This window comes from Cupressus sempervirens, chromosome 11, assembly GCF_028749045.1.
Source record: "Cupressus sempervirens isolate cs-2001-9-10 chromosome 11, ASM2874904v1, whole genome shotgun sequence".
In the NCBI taxonomy this organism is placed as follows: domain Eukaryota; kingdom Viridiplantae; phylum Streptophyta; class Pinopsida; order Cupressales; family Cupressaceae; genus Cupressus; species Cupressus sempervirens.
In genome coordinates, this window is record NC_143128.1 from 108,588,688 (window position 1) to 108,607,308 (window position 18,621).

The 18,621-nt window shown below is 32.8% G+C and overlaps 1 protein-coding gene and 1 pseudogene across 1 annotated transcript; both read left to right on the top strand.

Moving 5' to 3' along the window:
- The first annotated feature begins 7,760 nt into the window (after positions 1-7,760).
- LOC149528450 (uncharacterized) lies at positions 7,761-10,543 on the top strand. The gene has a single exon (XM_089809268.1). The coding sequence runs from the start codon at positions 7,899-7,901 to the stop codon at positions 9,330-9,332; it is 1,434 nt and encodes a 477-aa protein (XP_089665394.1). The 5' UTR covers positions 7,761-7,898; the 3' UTR covers positions 9,333-10,543.
- The window catches only part of LOC149528451 (uncharacterized), a 34,198-nt pseudogene continuing 24,996 nt past the window's right edge, over positions 9,420-18,621 (top strand).

Below are 18,621 nucleotides of genomic sequence, written 5' to 3' on the forward strand. Positions count from 1 at the left end.
TTCATTTTTCTGGGGGGTGCAATAGTAAGTTGGGGATTGGCACAATTTTGAGATTGTTATATGAAAAGTGGGATGGTGATTGAGTTTTTAATTCTTATGGTATATATATGTAAATATTTGAGTTTGTTATACTTTTTGAGAGACCTAAATTGTACACCCATGTTTTTAAAGGTCCCAGTCACTCTCTTATTAGTTTAGGTTTGTTTCATGTGATACCATATATCTTTCGCTCTATTTTTGTAATTGGTAACGACTGGAGGGTTTCTTGCTGGATTCTTCCCTCCACAAGCCATTGAACTAGTTTATGATTATATATATAATTTTAGTAGCATGCCACTTTTCCCTAAATTTGTTTACAAAATTATAAACATATGTATAGTTTGATAGTTCAAGTGTGGTGATATTGACATTTTCATCAAGGTTCAAGCATGATTTTGTGAATGTTTATATTTGGAATTACATAACACTCCCCTTCGAATATTTGCACCTTATCAATTTATAGTATGCACAAAAGCATTTACCCTTTTAACAAATTGATCTTATAAAAAATAGTTAAAGTAACGTTTGATTAAATGTTATTTGACTCATAAATATTTAATATAATTCTTTTAGGTCTTGTCACCTATAAAAGTTGTCTCATCTATAGTACACTAGTGATATTCATCTAAGAAGGTCCATGTGTTATATATTTATTTCACCACCTCCTCAATGTAATCAATCATCTCATGTGAGAATAGATCTTTCTATATCATGGTTTTGTGAATATATGAAGTGGTAAAAAGACTAAAAAATATATTTTTTATATATACTCATGAGAATGGACACAAGAAAAATAAGATGATGGAATCAATTGAAATCTATTTAGACTTTAGGTAGGAGTTCCTTTAATATAAATAAATTTAGTAGGAATTACATAGAAAGGGAGTTCATATTCTACTTTCAAATTAGTGATAGATGAAATAAATTGATGTAATTGCTTATATTAGGATATGTAATATTGTGCTAGGGAACTAGACGAGAAAACATAACTTACAAAATCGAATGGATTTTATTTAAAATAATGATAGTAATTTAATATGAAATAGGTCTATACATTGTGGCAAAAAATGAATAATACATTACATTGTTTATATAGATAAGTTATTATTATCCATAATATTCATATCCTCATGCATTCCCCAATGTCACTATTATTTAATGCATAATGATATGACTAGACCTATTAAATAATAATGAAATAATACAAAAGGTTATCATCACTAAAATAAGCTCATTTTAATCTTCAAGAGAAAATGTTTCTTGTCCTTATCCAATGAGCACATATGCATGAAAGAATAAAAATTCTTTAATAGTCTATTATCAATTAATGTTGTGACCTTTATAGACGTTGTTTAAATTAATGCATGCAACTGCTTATATTTATGACCTTCCATCACTATTGTTGCCACTAAATATTAGGTGCATTGACTATAACATAATTTTATGCACACAATTTAATATTTAGGTTACCACACTAGCCCTCACATGGGGGAAGGTTGGTGAGAGAAACTGATTATTGAGGGTAAGACCTGTTAGTTTGTGGTGATTGATTAGGGAAGTACTATACATACTCCCTACTAAGAATTTTTTTTTGGCCCTATTTTTTTGGGATTTTGGGCCAACATGTAAGTATTAATTATAATCCTAAAGTTGTAAAAATACTTGTATAATAGGGCTTAGGGTTAGGGATTGTTTCATTGTGGGTGATGCAAAAATTGGTTGTTATGATAGTATTGAGCTGTAAGTTATTACATATTCTAATCAGGTTGTAATCACTAGATTGTAATAATATTGGACTTTCTATTTGGTGGATGTAGCCCAGGGATTGGGTGAACCACATTAAATCTTGGTGTCTTGTGTTCTTTTCTATGTGATCTATCATTTTTCTGATATTGGTTATATTTGCATGTAACTATTATTTCTATCTAAGGTTTAATCCTAACAAGTGGTATCAGAGCAAGGTTTTTTTTTCAATTATCCTCTGTAGGAAAGTTTCATGGTTGAGTGCAAGCGATGGCAGATGAGGGTAAGCTGAGGGTTGACAAGTTTAATGGGCATAACTTTCAGTTATGAAAGATGCAAATGGAAGACTATCTTTATCAGAAGGATTTATGAAAGCCGTTGAAAGGAACGACCAAGAAGTAATGATCTATGTCAAATGATGAATAGGATCTTTTACATAGAAAGGCACTTAGAAGCATTTGAGTATACCTGGCACCATTTGTGCCATTTAATATTACCAAAGTGAACATAACAGAAGAGTTGATGGAAGCCCTTGACAAATTCTATGAAATTCCCTCCACTTCAAATAAGGTATTTATCATGGAGTGTTTATTTAATATGAAAATGGCAAAAGCTGGATCTATTGCAGATCATTTAAATGAATTTAATATTGGCACTAGTTAGTTATCTTTTGTGAGTATTAATTTTGATGAAGAAATTAGGGCTCTCTTGATTTTGTGTTCTGTGTCTGAAAGCTGGACTGGCTTGGTAATGGTTGTGAGTAATTTTGTTACTAGATTTAGTACCCTAAAATATGATGATGTGATTGGTGTTATTTTGAGTGAGGAAACTCGTAGGGAATCCTCAGGTGGATCTACATCTAAGAGTTCTTTGAATGCACAAAGTCGAGCCACTTTCACCATATCATCTTCAGCAGTCAGTCTCCTATATCTGATCAATCTAGGTTCTTCATTTCAGTTTGTAGTTGTAAGAAGTTCTCAATTGTATACAACCAGTTAGGGTTTGTTTGTAATGTGCCATGTCATAATGTTTCAGTGCTGAAAATTGCCATATCATTTGTAAAAACATTTGGTTTTCATTGAATGAATACATTGGCACAATTATTTCCTTATTTCAGCAATATACTTTAGTAGTGTATTAAATTTAGGGTTTGTTTAGTGGCCTATTGGAAAGGGTCATTACATAATAAATACACACACACACACATGTGTGTATATATGTACATATGTGTATATATATACACATGTGTGTGTGTGTATAAATATATGTATATGTATATGCATATGTGTGTGTGTGTATATATATATATATATATATATGAATATTTAAAAATTACCATTTTTTCTTTTTGGAAAAAGTGGACGAGCCAAGTTGGAGAGAATAACCCCAAATAAAATTTGAACATGGTAAAGGAGAAACCTCTCATTTTGAACCTAAACCTTTAGCGACGATAGTAGTTTTACCAATGGAAGAAGGCACACTCTAAACTATAGCAACTAGGGCAGACTAACCACATGTTTCATAAACAAACTAGTTTGGGAATGCCAAAGGCTTCATTATGTGAGCAGAAAATACATGTGAGTTAGATATTGGTAAGCCCAAAATATTAAGCAATGCAAATCTAGTTTTATTCACACCCTCAACGAGCTGATGACCCAACACTTATGTTGTGACTTGCAAAGTCTATGTCAAGAACCGTGGGTTATGCTTTTTGAAGGACTTTTGCAACACCTCAAATGTTGCCATAACTTCATGTTTCTACATGAGTAGGGATCTTGGAAATAATCCACCCACTAGGGTATTTTTGGCCCACAGATCATAGCTCTGCATCACCTATTTCAACTTATTATTTGCCCAAAATTCAGGTTGGACCACCTTGATTGCAATAATTTCCATCTATGATGTTGATTGGACTAGGTCCATAGCATTGGACAAGAATATCGAGACCAAATTTGAAGGGAACAATACATGTCTTGAGGAGGCAAAGAAAAATTCCTCCCCAATAATGGTGCAAATTGCATGACAAATAGAGTAAGAATGAAAAATAAACATGACATCCAATCCCAGATCATCCAAGGAAGGAGAAAGTGCATCTTCTTTCAATACCAGTTGAAGCCAAATTCTAATTTTTTTGGGAAGGATGTTTTGGTGATACTAATAGCAAGAATCACATTTCATACAAGCATCATATGGGATCGACATCTTGAGACCAAGTGAAATGGCAAACAAACAAAGTAGGAGGATGAAATTAAGAAAAAGCATCCATTTATCACCTATAGATAGATCCCTCATTACATGCTTGAAGGATATGAAGTACCTATTCCCATGTGATTAATAAATATAATGCCACTAAAATTAGAACCCAATTGCAATTCTAACAAATGAAGTATAAAATGATGCCCCCAAAATGAAGAATTTGCATATTGATCTTGCTATTGCAAAACCATGCAGCCAAATTGAAGCAAAATCATACTTAGCTGATGTTCGCAAGCATGATGCTAAAAAGAATTAGTACGACCTTACCATAACATCAACATGCCAAAATGAGTTCAATTAATGATTGACACTTAGTAATGGTCTGTACCTAATTTTTTGGGTTGAATACAACTTGGTGATAACCCGTCACTTGGCCAATACTACCCCCTTGGTCATAGTTATTGTTCACTTTCACCACACTTCCTCTTGAAGTCCAACAAGGACTCGGTCAATCTTAACACCATTTGGTACCCAACAAAATACTCAATCATCATTGATCAAACAAATTGGTCACCAATAACCTTGAGATCACTCAATAAACATTATGCCCAATTTAACACAACAAGGGCATTACCCTATCATGCTTGACAAGCACCAGAAAAAAGCTTAGTCAACACATCGCGACTTGATACCCGGTATACACTCGGTTACCAGTGATCTAAGTTCTACAACTCGGTCAACACTAACCTCGAGCTCACTTGGTAAGCACTATGCTCGAACTCACTCGATAAGCGCTAAGCCCGAATAGCTCAGTAAATACATCATCCTACCTAGCTCTGCAATTACTAAAACTTGGCAAGGATTGGATCATGGCAGGTGTTGAAGCTTGACAATAGTACTAGGTCTCAACAAAGATTGAGCATTCGCCACCACTAAAAAATAGGGGGAGTAACAAACTACTTCTGACGTTCCACAATCTCATTAGTAACCAATTCTTGCAAATCTTTATATTGCTCAATGAATGCGGAAGGCTACACTATAAAAGTAGTGATCCCATTACAACCTAGATTGGAGAGATAGTCGGCAACTCTGCTTCCCTCTCTATATGTGTGTGATAATGTAACCTCATGAAATTGGTCAATTGTATTCCAAAATTTCTAAAGAAAGTACTTAATTTTCTCTTGATACAAGCTGAGATTATAGCTTGGGAATCATCTTCTATGTGTACATGATGAAAATTACCTTTCTTGGCAAGGATTAATCCTGAAAGCAATGACTGAGCCTCGACCATATTATTAGTTCCTATGGGTAGGGGTGCTATTGTAATTGCCAGTATTTTGCCAGTGCAATCTCTAATGTATGGCAATATAAAAATTTATTTTATTGTTATAATTTTTAAGTTAATTTTTTGAGTGATATATTAAAATAATAGCAAATAATTACAACGAAATGTAAAATGAATTTTATTCACAAAGTAGTTTCTTATTAATATGTGATTTTTTTTTTGTAATTTAAATTTTATTAGTTAACTCAATAAATAGTTATTTATCGATCTATTTACTTTATTTATAATTGTAAATTAAAAAACCATGTAATTAAATTTAAAATTTATATGAAAAATATCCTTGTGCTCCTTTTAAACTGTCAATAGTTTACAGTGAGTGTTATCATTGATTTCTAGCCATGTAAAAATCTATGTGGAATAAAGTTTTCAGAGTAAACAATCACGAAGGTTTTCTTATATCAAGCTAAATAAAAGTAATTTATTGTCACCTTGAAATAAATTCAAATCATATTCTTAAATCTAATTGAACAATAATTTGTCCACTAAACTAAATTGAATGAGAATAAAAAACCAAATTGAAAGGTAAACCTAACCCTAATTTACTACCCTAACCCATACATTCAATTATATTTAATATCTTAATTAAAATCTAAGTTTGATTCTATATCTAATCTTATAAAAATCCAATTCTATAGATAATCCAATAAAAATGAACCATAACCCAAAAGATGTAAAGTAAATAAAAATAAAAACTAAGCCTTGTCCTTGAACCCAATAGAACTTTAATCCTACTCAAAAATGTTAACCATTTTTTAATTACAGATAATAAAATTAAATATATAATAAAAATACAAATTTATATTAAAAAATTAATGTACTAATATAATATTATATATTAAATATTAGAATTTCAAAATTTTATTACTACAACCTCGCCCAATGCTACTAGCTATATATATACACCCATGTGAATCTCTTCGAGTCTTGTAAAATAATATAATTCTAAAAATATCTTTCATAGTCAGATTTTCAAATAATTTTTTTATAAAGAATAATGTAATATTTTGTTACTTTTGTGTCTTAATAGTGGGTGTTTTATCATTGATGGAATATCCATTTCTATTTTATAGGTAAGGAAGTGAATGCAACTATTAGTTAATCATTTTTAATATTTCATATAGTTTCTATAATGATATATCTATTATTTATAATAAGATTCCTTTTGGGCATCTATTGTTTAATTTTTCAATATGCATCTTTTCTTTTTATTGTAAAGTATAAATCTATCATGTTAACATTTTAGAAAGACAATATTTTTCTGAAATTTATACATATTTTAAACTATTAAAAATTATTCAATTGATTATAAATTATAATATCTATTTCTCTTTAGCTTTACCAAAAAATTTCAAGAGTTCTTGAATATACTTGTATGACTTTTAATGTTTTGGATCATTAAAAGCACCAAAAGGGTGTTGGCCTATGTAACAAACTAGCATACTAATAACAGTACAATTTTTTAACACATAAATGTCAACCCACCATTTGCCTCTATTAATGTTTTTATGATAAAAAATTATATTTCTTTCAAATTGCTTTGAGTATCATTTGTTATCCTATAGATATTATGTGGTAACATATAAATAAACACAATGGTGTGTTTGATTAACTAGCTTATATATATATATATATATGCATATTTTCATAATTCCATAAGTTTCATCATCGCATATTTATGTGAGTCTAAGAGGCGTTGAGGAAATGATCATTTTCACTTCCATTTCCTCTCTATAATTTTCACAATTATAATTATAATTATATTTAGTTTATTTCTATTTTATTTTTCTGACATGTAGAAAGCCTCTCAGCTTAATTTTAAAAATATAAAATAATTTTTATTTAAAAAAATCATTTTCAACAATGAAATCTAATGTTTAATAGACTAATAAACACAAACATATATATAACTCATAATTAATTCAATATTTAAATTTCTTTATGAAATGTAAAATTAATTTTATTCAAAAATTTGTTTCGTACTAATATATTAGCTATTTTTTTATAATTTAAATTTAAATAGTTATCTCAATAAATAATAATTAATTGATATATTTACATCATTTAGAATTTCAAATCAATTTTCTTTTCAACAATTTTTTTATGAATATTTTTTTTCAACATCAATTTAGTTATTATTAAAATTTATATTAAAAAAATCCACTAAACTATATGATCATTAATATACTAGTTATTCATATTTATAAATATGGTTACCTATCATTATCTAGAGTGACAGCTATTTATAACTACTTTTATAAGTTATTATTATTACGTGATATAAATATCCAAAAACGATTTATGACTACTACCTATACACATAAATACAATTTATTTTTCAATTCATTTCTCTGACAGGTTATTGGTGCGCACCCCTTTGAAATTGTCAATAGCTAACAGTCGAGTGTTAGCATTGATTTCTAGCCATGTAAAAATCTATACATTGATTTATTGCCATGTAAAAATCAATCGATGTGAAATCTTTCTCATTCTAAATAGGTGGGAAGATTATCCTATATCCTATATCAGCGTGCCTCTCAAAGACTACTTCTTTGTTGTCTGCAACTTCTGCCAAGCAATGTTTCCCTCTACCAACATCGCCCTTCTCAATGCATTTTTCATTATCCTGTCTACAAGCCCATGTATTGGTATAATCATTTGTCCTTCCAAGGAATCCCAAGCTCTTCTTTCCTTCAAAGAAGCCTTGAACGTCTCTGATGGCATTCTCAGTTCATGGAGAAATGGAAGCGACTGTTGCTCCACATGGGAAGGAATATCTTGCAGTCATGTCACCGGCCATGTAGAGCAGCTTAATTTGACTGCTTACACCAACAATACAGGGCAGGGATTGCAGAGAGGAGTCATATCAAGTGGTTTGTGCAACCTCCCTTTTCTCAAATATCTTGTCCTGAAAAGCGTTGGATTAACAGGTAATATCCCTTCTTGTTTGAGAAATCTCTCTCATCTTCAGTTTGTGGTGTTAAAAGACAATAGCTTGACAGGCATAGTTCCCCCTGAAATTTGCTTGCTCACAAATCTTAGCTATCTAGATGTAAGCATCAATCAACTCGAAGGAGTCCTACCATCCTGTCTAGGAAATCTTACCCTTCTTCGTAGGCTTAGTGTCCATTACAATAAATTTACTGGACAAATACCACTTTCCGTGAACAAGCTGTCCTTTCTCAAGTTCTTGAGTATTTCTGGCAACAAGTTCAATGCGAGTCTTCAACTCACTGGTCTTTCCTCCCTCAAATTGCTCTTTGCTCGTGATTTTTCATTATCTGAGAACATTAGTTCCTCACAGTTGGCATTGCCATCCTCCATAAAGGTTCTCTGGCTCTCCCGTATTACTATTTTAGATAGTTTGTTTCACAACCTTGCAGATTTGAAATATTTGTACGCATCATACTGTGTTCTTAATATCAGCACAAGTTGGCTGCCCCAATTCCAGTTAGCAGGCTTAGATCTAGTCTCATGCAGTATTGGTGGTCAATTCCCCGACTGGCTTTTCACTCAGTATTCACTACAGAGGTTAGCACTGGCTAACAACAGTATTGTTGGTGAAATCCCCTCATGGATACTGGAGAACAATCCTCAGTTGTACCTGTTCAACCTTTCAGGAAATCATTTCAGTGGCAGTCTCGTTGTCCCAGCGAGATTAGTTCGTTGGATGACAGTATTTGATGTATCTAGGAATGCTTTCACTGGAAATATATCATCTTCTTGGCCTCCAGATCTACAGCTCCTGATGGTTAATGACAATTCTCTTGTTGGCGAAATTCCTCGAAGTTTGTGCAATTTAATTCACCTTGAAAAGTTAGATCTTTCAAACAACAAATTGAATGGAGGCATTCCTTCATGCTTTGCCGATTATAAGATGATTCAAGTGTTAAATTTGGGGCATAATAGGTTGAATGGAAGTATACCCCATGGGATATGCTCCTCCTCTCTCATTGTGAGAAACAATAAGCTAAGTGGAGCCTTCCCTGTGTCAATCATCAATTGTAAGTAGATACAAGCACTAGATATTGGGCATAACAGATTTCATGGGGATATCCCAGGGCCAGTTGGATATCTATCGGCCCTTCAAGTGTTGATGATGAATGATAATCGCTTCAATGGCAGCATTCCTTCAGAAATTGTCCAATTGAAACAACTCCAGGTCTTAGACCTCTCGTCTAACAATATATCAGGTTCTATTCCCCCTAACATTTCATCTCTGCAAGCAATGAGTTTATCTGGAGAAGATGGCCATGTATTATCTGATCAGTTGAATCCATTTCATGTAATTACAAAAGACAATGGGATTAAGTCATATAGTGGGATTGGCCCTATTGAGCCACTTATATATCAAGTTTCGTCTCATGATGATTTTGACATGACTGTGAAAGGTTCAGAACTGCATTACGCGTATATTTTTTCAACATTCACACGCATAGATCTCTCCAATAATCAACTAAGTAGAGAAATTCCATTGGATTTTGGGAAGTTGAAGGGGTTGATGTATCTAAATCTATCAATGAATAAACTGGATGGAATTATTCCATCCAGTTTTGGGGAAATGAGAAAGCTAGAGTCACTGGATCTCTCGACAAACAGGATTTCTGGAAGGATTCCTGCTGAAATGCAATTGTTGACTTTTTTGGGATACTTAAATTTGTCCAACAACAACTTATCTGGCAGCATACCTCAAGGAGGACAGATGACCAGATTTGATAAAACACACTATTCTGGAAATCTATATTTGGAAGGATGCCCTCTTGCAAAGAAATGCGCTTGGCCAGAGTTTGCTCCCCATCCTCCTCCAAATGGTTTGGAAGACAGAAACGAAGATGACAGAAATCAAATAGTATGGTATGAGGTTGGACTGTTACTGTCACATGTAGCAGGTTTTTCCTGTGTAATGTTATTGCTTGCAGTGAGAAAGGGATGGAGAAAGAAATACTTCCAGAGGGTTGATAAGATTTTAAAGTTTCTGTTTCCTTGCATCCGCAGCAAAAGATTATGAAGTCTTAGTTTGCCAAATAGGTTAAGCAAAATTATGCCCTGAGCGTTGGAGCCATGGGCTTGCTTCAAATTTAGTCTGTTCTGTATTTTCAATGTCTTGTATTAAGGTATTACGGTGTAAATCCCGTTCATTACTACACGAATGCTTTTATGTTGTCAGTTTAACATATTTTGTTAAATAACAATGAAATAATAAAAAATGTTAACATCAGTAAACTAAGCTCATTTTAATCTTCGAAAGCAAATGTTTCTAGTCCATATGCATGTAAGAAAAAAAAGTCTTTTATGATCTATTATCAATCAATAATGCGACCTTTATAGTTGTTGTTTTAATCAATGCACCCAACTACTTATATTTATGACCTTACATCACTATTGTTGCCACTAAACATTGGGTGCATTGACCATAACATACTTTTATGTTAACAATTTATTATTTAGGTAACTACAGCAGCCCTCACATGGGTGGAGGTTGGTGAGAGGAACTGATTGTTGAGAGTAAGACCATGACTCCTTAGCACGGTCAAAGACTAGAGGACGAAGATTATAGACGGGTGAAGAGGAACGCGGCGTAGAGTCCAAGGACGACCCAACATGTTGTATCTTTAATGTTTACAATTTTATGCCATACCATCTTGTTTTTAAAATATATTTATGATTTTTCTGTAGTCAACAAATTGTATTTAATTTCTTAAAATTAAAGATTATAAAGTCTTTACTAGTCTATTATCAAGTAATAATGTCGACATTACAATTATTATTTTAATCAATGCACCCAACTGCTTGTATTTTGTAACTTATATGGTTGGCATTGCCCCTAACCAGTGAGTACATTGACTATAACATACCTATACCTTTTTTCGCATTTAACTATTTAGGTTACTTAACCATACTAATGTTTTAGTGAATTCATGGGGAGGTTGTCATATAAAAATGTCTATAAAACTCCAATTCTTTGTTACATGTATCTTCTCTCAATCAATGGCTACTCATCAGATTGAATTTACCTTGACAAGTGCACTTTTTATTATCCTTCTCACAAATCCATGTGTTGGTCGATTCAATTATCATCCTTTGAAGCCCCAAGCTCTTCTTTCTTCTTTCTTTCAAAGCAACCTTGAATGTCTCTAATGGAATTCTAAATTCATCGGTAAATGGAAGTGATTGTTCCTCCAAGTGTGTGGCATATCATGAAATAATTGAAGTTACCATGTAAAGCGGGTAAATTTCATTGCTTGCACTAACCATGCAAAATAGGGCTTGTAGAGTGGAGACATATCTGATAGTTTGTGCAACCTTCCTTTCTTCAAATACCTCAACTGTCAGGGGCGATGTCTATACCGACATCAAAATAGAAATTTTAAAATAAATTTAAATTGAAAATACAATTGTTAAATATTTTTTAATTTAATTTTTAAAACAATAAAATGCTGATTTAATGCTGGCATAGACATTGAACTTAAGAAGCATTGCCCTAACTAGTATTTTTCCTTCCTATTTGGAAAAGCTCTCGCGTCTTCAATATCTACAACTTAGAATCAATAGGTTGAGAGGGATAGTCCCCCATACAATTTACCACTTGGTCAATCTTTATCTTTTTAGATATAACTTATAACTGACTGGAGTATTGCAACCATGTATACAAAATTTCTCATTCTCTTCTTTTGTGGCATGAGCTTTTCCCTAGCGATTTTATCTTTAACCAATTCGACGAGAGGATTCATCTTGCTGGTCTTTCTTCCCTTAAGCAGCTGTACGCACGTCAATTTTCATTCAACAAGAAAATTACTTATTCGCAGCTGGAAATAACTTACTCTATAAATATGCCTTGGCTCTCCTACATTACCATTTCAAATATGCTATTTCATAACCTTTTAGATTCAAAATGCATGCTTCTATTGTATTGTGTATGCAATATTCGTACATCTTAGATTCCATAGTTCCAGTTAGGAGGCTTAACTATAAGATCATATTGTAGGTTTGGCAGTCAAATTCCTCAGTGGTTAGTAACTGAATACTCATTAAAAAGATTGGTATTGGCTGACAACAATATTACTGGTGAAATCTCGTCATTGTTATGGAAGAACAATGCTGAGTTGTTTAGGTTAAACCTTTCAGGAAATCATTTGCATAGAAGTTTTAATATTCCCAAAAGATTAGTTCCTATAATAACAGAGTTATATGTGTCCTGAAATGCATTGACTAGACACTTAAAATAACTATTGAAAATTAAAACTATTAATTAACAAAAAATGGTGCAGCTAGATCAATATGAATATTGAAATATTTAGTATAGAAGAAAAATTGATGAATTTAGATCCATCTTATTTTGGAAAAATGTCTAATTACTTCAATGAAGTTACTTTTTTAAATACTCAGCTTAAAAAATAGGTGCTGAAGATGCAAAAAATGGATTTTTAGTTGATTGCAATGGTTGAAAGTAAGCTTCCCCAGCCATATAAAGTTTTTAAGGAATCAAGGAAAAGGGTTCTTCAACTAAATCCCAATACCCCCCAGCAAACTTTTGATCAATTTTGCAAATCTGTTTTAGATGAAGAAGTTCAGCTTATTAAAGAAGGACATATTAAGAAGAATCATGCATACATAGCCAAAAGTAAATTTTTTAGAAATGATGGAAAAAAGAATTGGAGAGGAAATAATAAATTTTGAAATTATGAAGGTTCTAATAATTTTTCTAGAAATGATGGTGCAGAAAAGCAAGCTGGAAGAAAGTCTTTTATTTGCAGGTATTGTGGAGGTGAGAATCAAATGGAGAAGTTTTGTTTGAAGAAGAGGGACAATGAAAGGCAGCAATATAAGCCCAAGCAAGAAAGGTTTAAGGATGGAAAGAAGGATAATCATAGTTTCATAGCTATCTCTTTAAAAAGGCAAGAGAAATCAAATGAGGAGGTAATTGCTACAACTAAAAGTAAATCTAGTGTTAAAGGGGGATACTTTGCTTTAGATTCTAATAAAGAATGGATTTTAAATTCAGGGGCATCATCTCACATGACTGGGGATAGATCTTTGTTTATTGATTTTTATGAAGGGAAGAATTCAGATCAAGAAATTTCTATTGGCAATAAAATGAAACTTCCAGTTTTAGGAACAGGCACTGTTAATGTAACACATGGGTCTTTGAAAAATGTTTTATTGGTTAAAGGATTGGGGGTGAATCTTATTTCTATATACAAAATAGTTCAAGCTGGATATGAGTTTTTTGTCAATGCTGATCAAGTTATTGTTAGAGATAGAAAAGACCCAAGCAATATAATTGCTATTGGTAGAGTTGATCATGAAGAGAATCTATTTAAATTTGTGGGGTTTCTTGATGATAAAAAGACACTCTCTCATGCTTTTATTGCTCAGACTGATTATATGTCACAACTTTGGCATGCTAGACTTGGACATTTAAATTATAGAAAATTACAAGATATGGTTAGAATGGATATGGTTAGAGGATTAACAAAAATTTCAGCTTGTGAAGGTGTGTGTGAAGGTTGTGTGTTAGGGAAACATCATCGAGATCCTTTTGATTCAGGTAAAGCATGGAGAGCTAATCATCCATTGCAACTTATTCATAGCGATTTATGTGAACCAGGATATCCTTCACTTTCAGGTGCTAGGTACCTTCTCACTTTTATTGATGATTATAGTAGGAGAGTATGGGTTTATTTTATTGAAAGGATCAAGTAAGTGTTTGAAGCATTTCAAAAGTTTAAGGCATTAGTTGAAAATCAAAGTGGCAAAATAATTAAATGTTTGAGGACAGATAATGGGGGAGAATATTGCAATTATGCTTTTGAGTCATTTTGTGAAAATTATGGTATTAAGGTGCAAAGAACGGTTCCTTATACTCCTCAACAAAATGGGGTGGTTGAACAAATGAATAGAACTCTTTTAGAAATGGCTCGTTGTATGTTGCATTTTAAAAGTTTGCATACTAAATTTTGGGGTTTGACTATTTCTTGTGCTGCACATATTATAAATAGAATCCCCACCAAAGCTCTCACAAATATCACCCCTGAAGAAGCATGGAGTGGTAAGAAACCTCACATTGGATATTTTAAAGTTTTTGGGTGTATTGCTTGGGCACATATTCCTGATGCACAAAGGGAAAAGTTAGAACCAAAGAGTCATAAGTGTTTGTTTATGGGTTATAGTGAAGAATCAAAGGCTTATAGGTTATATGATTTGACAACAAACAAGGTCTTTGTTAGTAGAGATGTGAAGTTTGATGAGCATTCACAACTTATAGCCACTCCTTCTCACTCTACAACACCAAATGCTTCTCATTTTTCAGATATTTTAGGAGGAAATGGAGACTACATTGATGAGGATGAGTTGTGCACTTCTACAAATGATGAAAATACTAGTGAAAACAACACAACTAATGCTTGTAATCAGACATTTTTTGCAGGTAGTAATGGTGAAGAAGATAACTTTTCAGCTAGCCAAAAGACAAGGAGTGTTGAAGAAATATATAGGCAAGGCTCAAAGATCCAAGGGAGGAATGGTAGTGCTCTCATGGCCAAAGTATTACAAGTAAATGACCCAAGATCATATGAGGAAGCTAGAGGGAAGAAAGAATGGGAGCAAGCTATGGAAGAAGAATATGATGCTTTGGTGAAAAATAAAACTTGGGAACTTGTGCAACTTCCCAAAGGTAAGAATGTCATTGGTTGCAAATGGATTTATAAAACAAAATTTAAATCAGATGGTGCTATAGAAAAATTTAAAGCTAGATTGGTTGCTAAGGGATTTAATCAAAAAGAGAGTGTTGATTATGAAGAAACTTTTGCTCCTGTCATTAAAATGAATACAATTAGAACTATTCTTTCTTTGGCTGCAAGTCTTGGGTGGCATATTCATCAAATGGATGTAAAAAATGCTTTCTTAAATGGAGATTTATATGAAGAAATATATATGGATCAGCCGCTAGGTTTTGTAGATCAACAACATCCTAATCTTGTTTGTAGATTAAAGAAGTCACTTTATGGGCTTAAACAAGCACCAAGAGCATGGAATGAGAAGATTGATAGGTATTTTCAGCTTCATGGGTTTCAAAAATGCAAAACAGATCCAAATCTTTATGTGAAGAGAGTGCAAAATGAAATTATTATTGTTGCAGTTTATGTGGATGATTTACTCATAGCTGGACCAAATATTGGGTTAATTAGTGATTTCAAATTAGATCTTAAAGGGGCATTTCATATGAGTGATTTGGGTGAACTGAATTATTTTCTTGGCTTGCAAATTAGTAGACTTCATGATGGGTTATTTATCTCTCAAGCAAAATATGCTTTGGATCTTTTAGATAAATTTAACATGCTTGAATGTAAGCCAGCCCCTACTCCTTTTCAATCTGGAATTAAGCTTACTAAAGAATGTATTTCCAAGAAGGTGGATGCTACTTTATATAGACAGCTTGTTGGTAGCTTGGTTTATCTAACACAGTCTAGACCAGACATTTGTTTTGCAGTCAATTTGGTATCTAGATTTATGCAGGAACCAAAAGAAACTCATTGGTTGGCTGCCAAACGAATTTTATGATACATTCGTGGCACCATTTACTATGGCATTCATTATAGTTACAAGTCTTCAATTTTTTTGACTGGCTTCACAGATTCAGACTAGGGAGGTGACATAGATGATAGAAAATCTACTGGTGGTTATATTTTTCAGCTCGGGTCAGGTCCAATTACATGGAGCAGCAAAAAACAAACTACTACATCATTGTCCTCATGTGAAGCAGAATATAGAGCAACAAAAGAAGTTGGAAAGGAAGTAGTTTAGATTCGCAACCTTTTATTTGAGCTTGGTTTTGCACAAAGTTCAGCTACTCCTTTGTATTGTGATAATCAAAGTGCTATTCAAGTTGCAAATAATCCTATTTTTCATGCTAAAACAAAACACATTGAGATTGATGTTCACTATATTCGGGATCTTGTTCAAGAAAATTTTGTTAATCTTCTCTTTTGTCCAAGTGAAGACCAAGCAGCAGATATATTTACTAAGAGTATGCTTGAGGCCAAATTTTTGAAACTACGAGGCATGCTCGGCATGATTGAGGTGAACATTAAGGGGGGATAGTCATGTCATGTTCCCCTCTCTTTTTTTTGTTGTAAATAGGTACCTAACAAGGCTGAATGCCGGGACCTATCCTATCTATATTTTTTATTGTAATTTCTTCCATACATTATCATTAGTGGTAGAAACTAAGGGAGGATGTTAGAAATAGTCAACAGTCATGCTGTTATAACCAAACAACAAGTATACCACACATTTCCTATTAAATTGGTAACAAGATAGGAATGTCCTCCATGAAACTAGGTCATACAACATTATCCTAAGAAGATATGAATGTCCTCCTTGATACTAGGTCATACAACCTTATCACCTTATCCTCTAGAATCATCTTCTCATCTCATGGGCTCTCTCTATGTAGAGGCCATTGCATAGCCTTGTAGCAATCAGTTTGATGAATAAAATTTGCTTCTCTCTTAAGTGTTTATTTTTGTTTTTTCCATTGCCAAGTATTTGTGCTTATTTTAGATCTTAGTAAATCTTAGATCTCTTATTTTTTATCAATAACTACATCTCTTCATCACTAATGGCAATGATCTAATTGGAAATATTGCTATCAACCTCTGTAATTTAATTCACCTTATAAAGTTAGATTTGGCAAACAATAGTTTGAATGGGAACATTCAATTCGTTGCCAACTATAAGGTAATTGAATGTCCTAAATCTGGGAGATAATAATTTGGAGGGAGGCATACCCCATTGATTCTGTACTTCCTCCCTAAGTGTAAGAAATAATAAGTTGAGTCGAGCTTTTCCCTCCTTATTGACCAATTATAAGTCTTTAAAACTAATAGATTTGGGGCACAACAAAGTGACTGGGGATATTCCATGGTCAGTTGGAAATCTGTCATTGCTTCAAGTCTTGATAATGAATGGTAATAATTTTAGTGGTGGCATTCCTTCAAAAATTTCCAATTGAAGCACCTCTAGATCTTAGTCCTTTCGTCTAACAATAGATCAAGTTTTATTCCAGACAACATTGTATCTCTTCATGCAATGAGTGTAGCGAGAGAAGATGGCCATATGTAATTTTCCTTGTTGAACCCTTGTCTTGTACATGAAAGAGACATTGGCATTAGGTTATGTATGTTCTACACCTGGCCCATTTAAGAAATGGATATTTGAAGTTCCATTTCATGATGAATTGAAGTTGGCGATGAAAGGCCTAGAGAAGCACAAACCGTTTATTCTTTCCATACTGACATGCATAGATCTCTCTAACAATCAATTGAATGGACACGAGCCTTGTGATATTGGAAAGATGAAGGGCTTGAGGTTTCTTCATTTGTCAATGAAGGGATCGAGGTTTCTTAATTTATTAATGAACAACAACATCTTAGGTAGCATCCCATGAGGAGGACAAATGGTCACATTTGAAAGCACATCATATTCAGAAAATCCATATTTGGAAGGATGTCCAGTCCAAAAGAAATATGGTCAAAATTTTCTCCCCGCCTTCTTCTATAGATGCTATTCAAGATGGCAATGAAGATTATAGAAAGAAAATATCATGGCATGGGATTTGATTAGGATTTTCACATATAGCAAATTTTTACGGTGTAATATTATTTCTTCTAGTAAGATCCGGCTAGAGGAAGAAATACTTCATGTGGGAACTGATATTATTTTAAAGAGTTGTTTCCTTCCATTTTTAAGAAGAGAATAAGAAAGGTTCTTATGCCACCAAGATCATACAAAGCTATGGCACAATTCTTTGGGTCTTCAGTCTTAAGCTTGTTTATTTAAGTTTAAATTAATAATGTATTTTGTCAAAAATTATCTTTATTGAGATGCAAAATAGTAAATAATTCTATCAAGAAATTTACCAAGGTAAGCCTTTGTCACCACTTGTCAGTGTATTATTGTGAATGTTTCTTGGAATTGTCCTTGATAGTTTTACTATTTAGTATTACTATTTTTGGCTATATAATTTGATTCTAACAATTATGATAGTGCCTTTGATAAAAGAGTAACAATAATTATGTTTATAGAAGAAGAAATACTAACTAGTAATTGCACCTTAACAAAATAAAATGGTTATACCCATAGGAAGATACACCCTGGGTAATATATTGTAAGCCAGGGAGAAAATTTTGAGTAAAAATACATATTTCTGTTGTGTTTCTTATAAATAGTTCTTCCTTAGGGGTAAGTGCACCAAGTTTTGGTGCCGAAAGGGGGGTATAAGTGGACATCTTTTTCCTAAA

Bases quoted from the DNA above. Each gene is read 5' to 3' on its own strand.
- LOC149528450 (XM_089809268.1), top strand. From the start codon at position 7,899: ATGTTTCCCTCTACCAACATCGCCCTTCTCAATGCATTTTTCATTATC.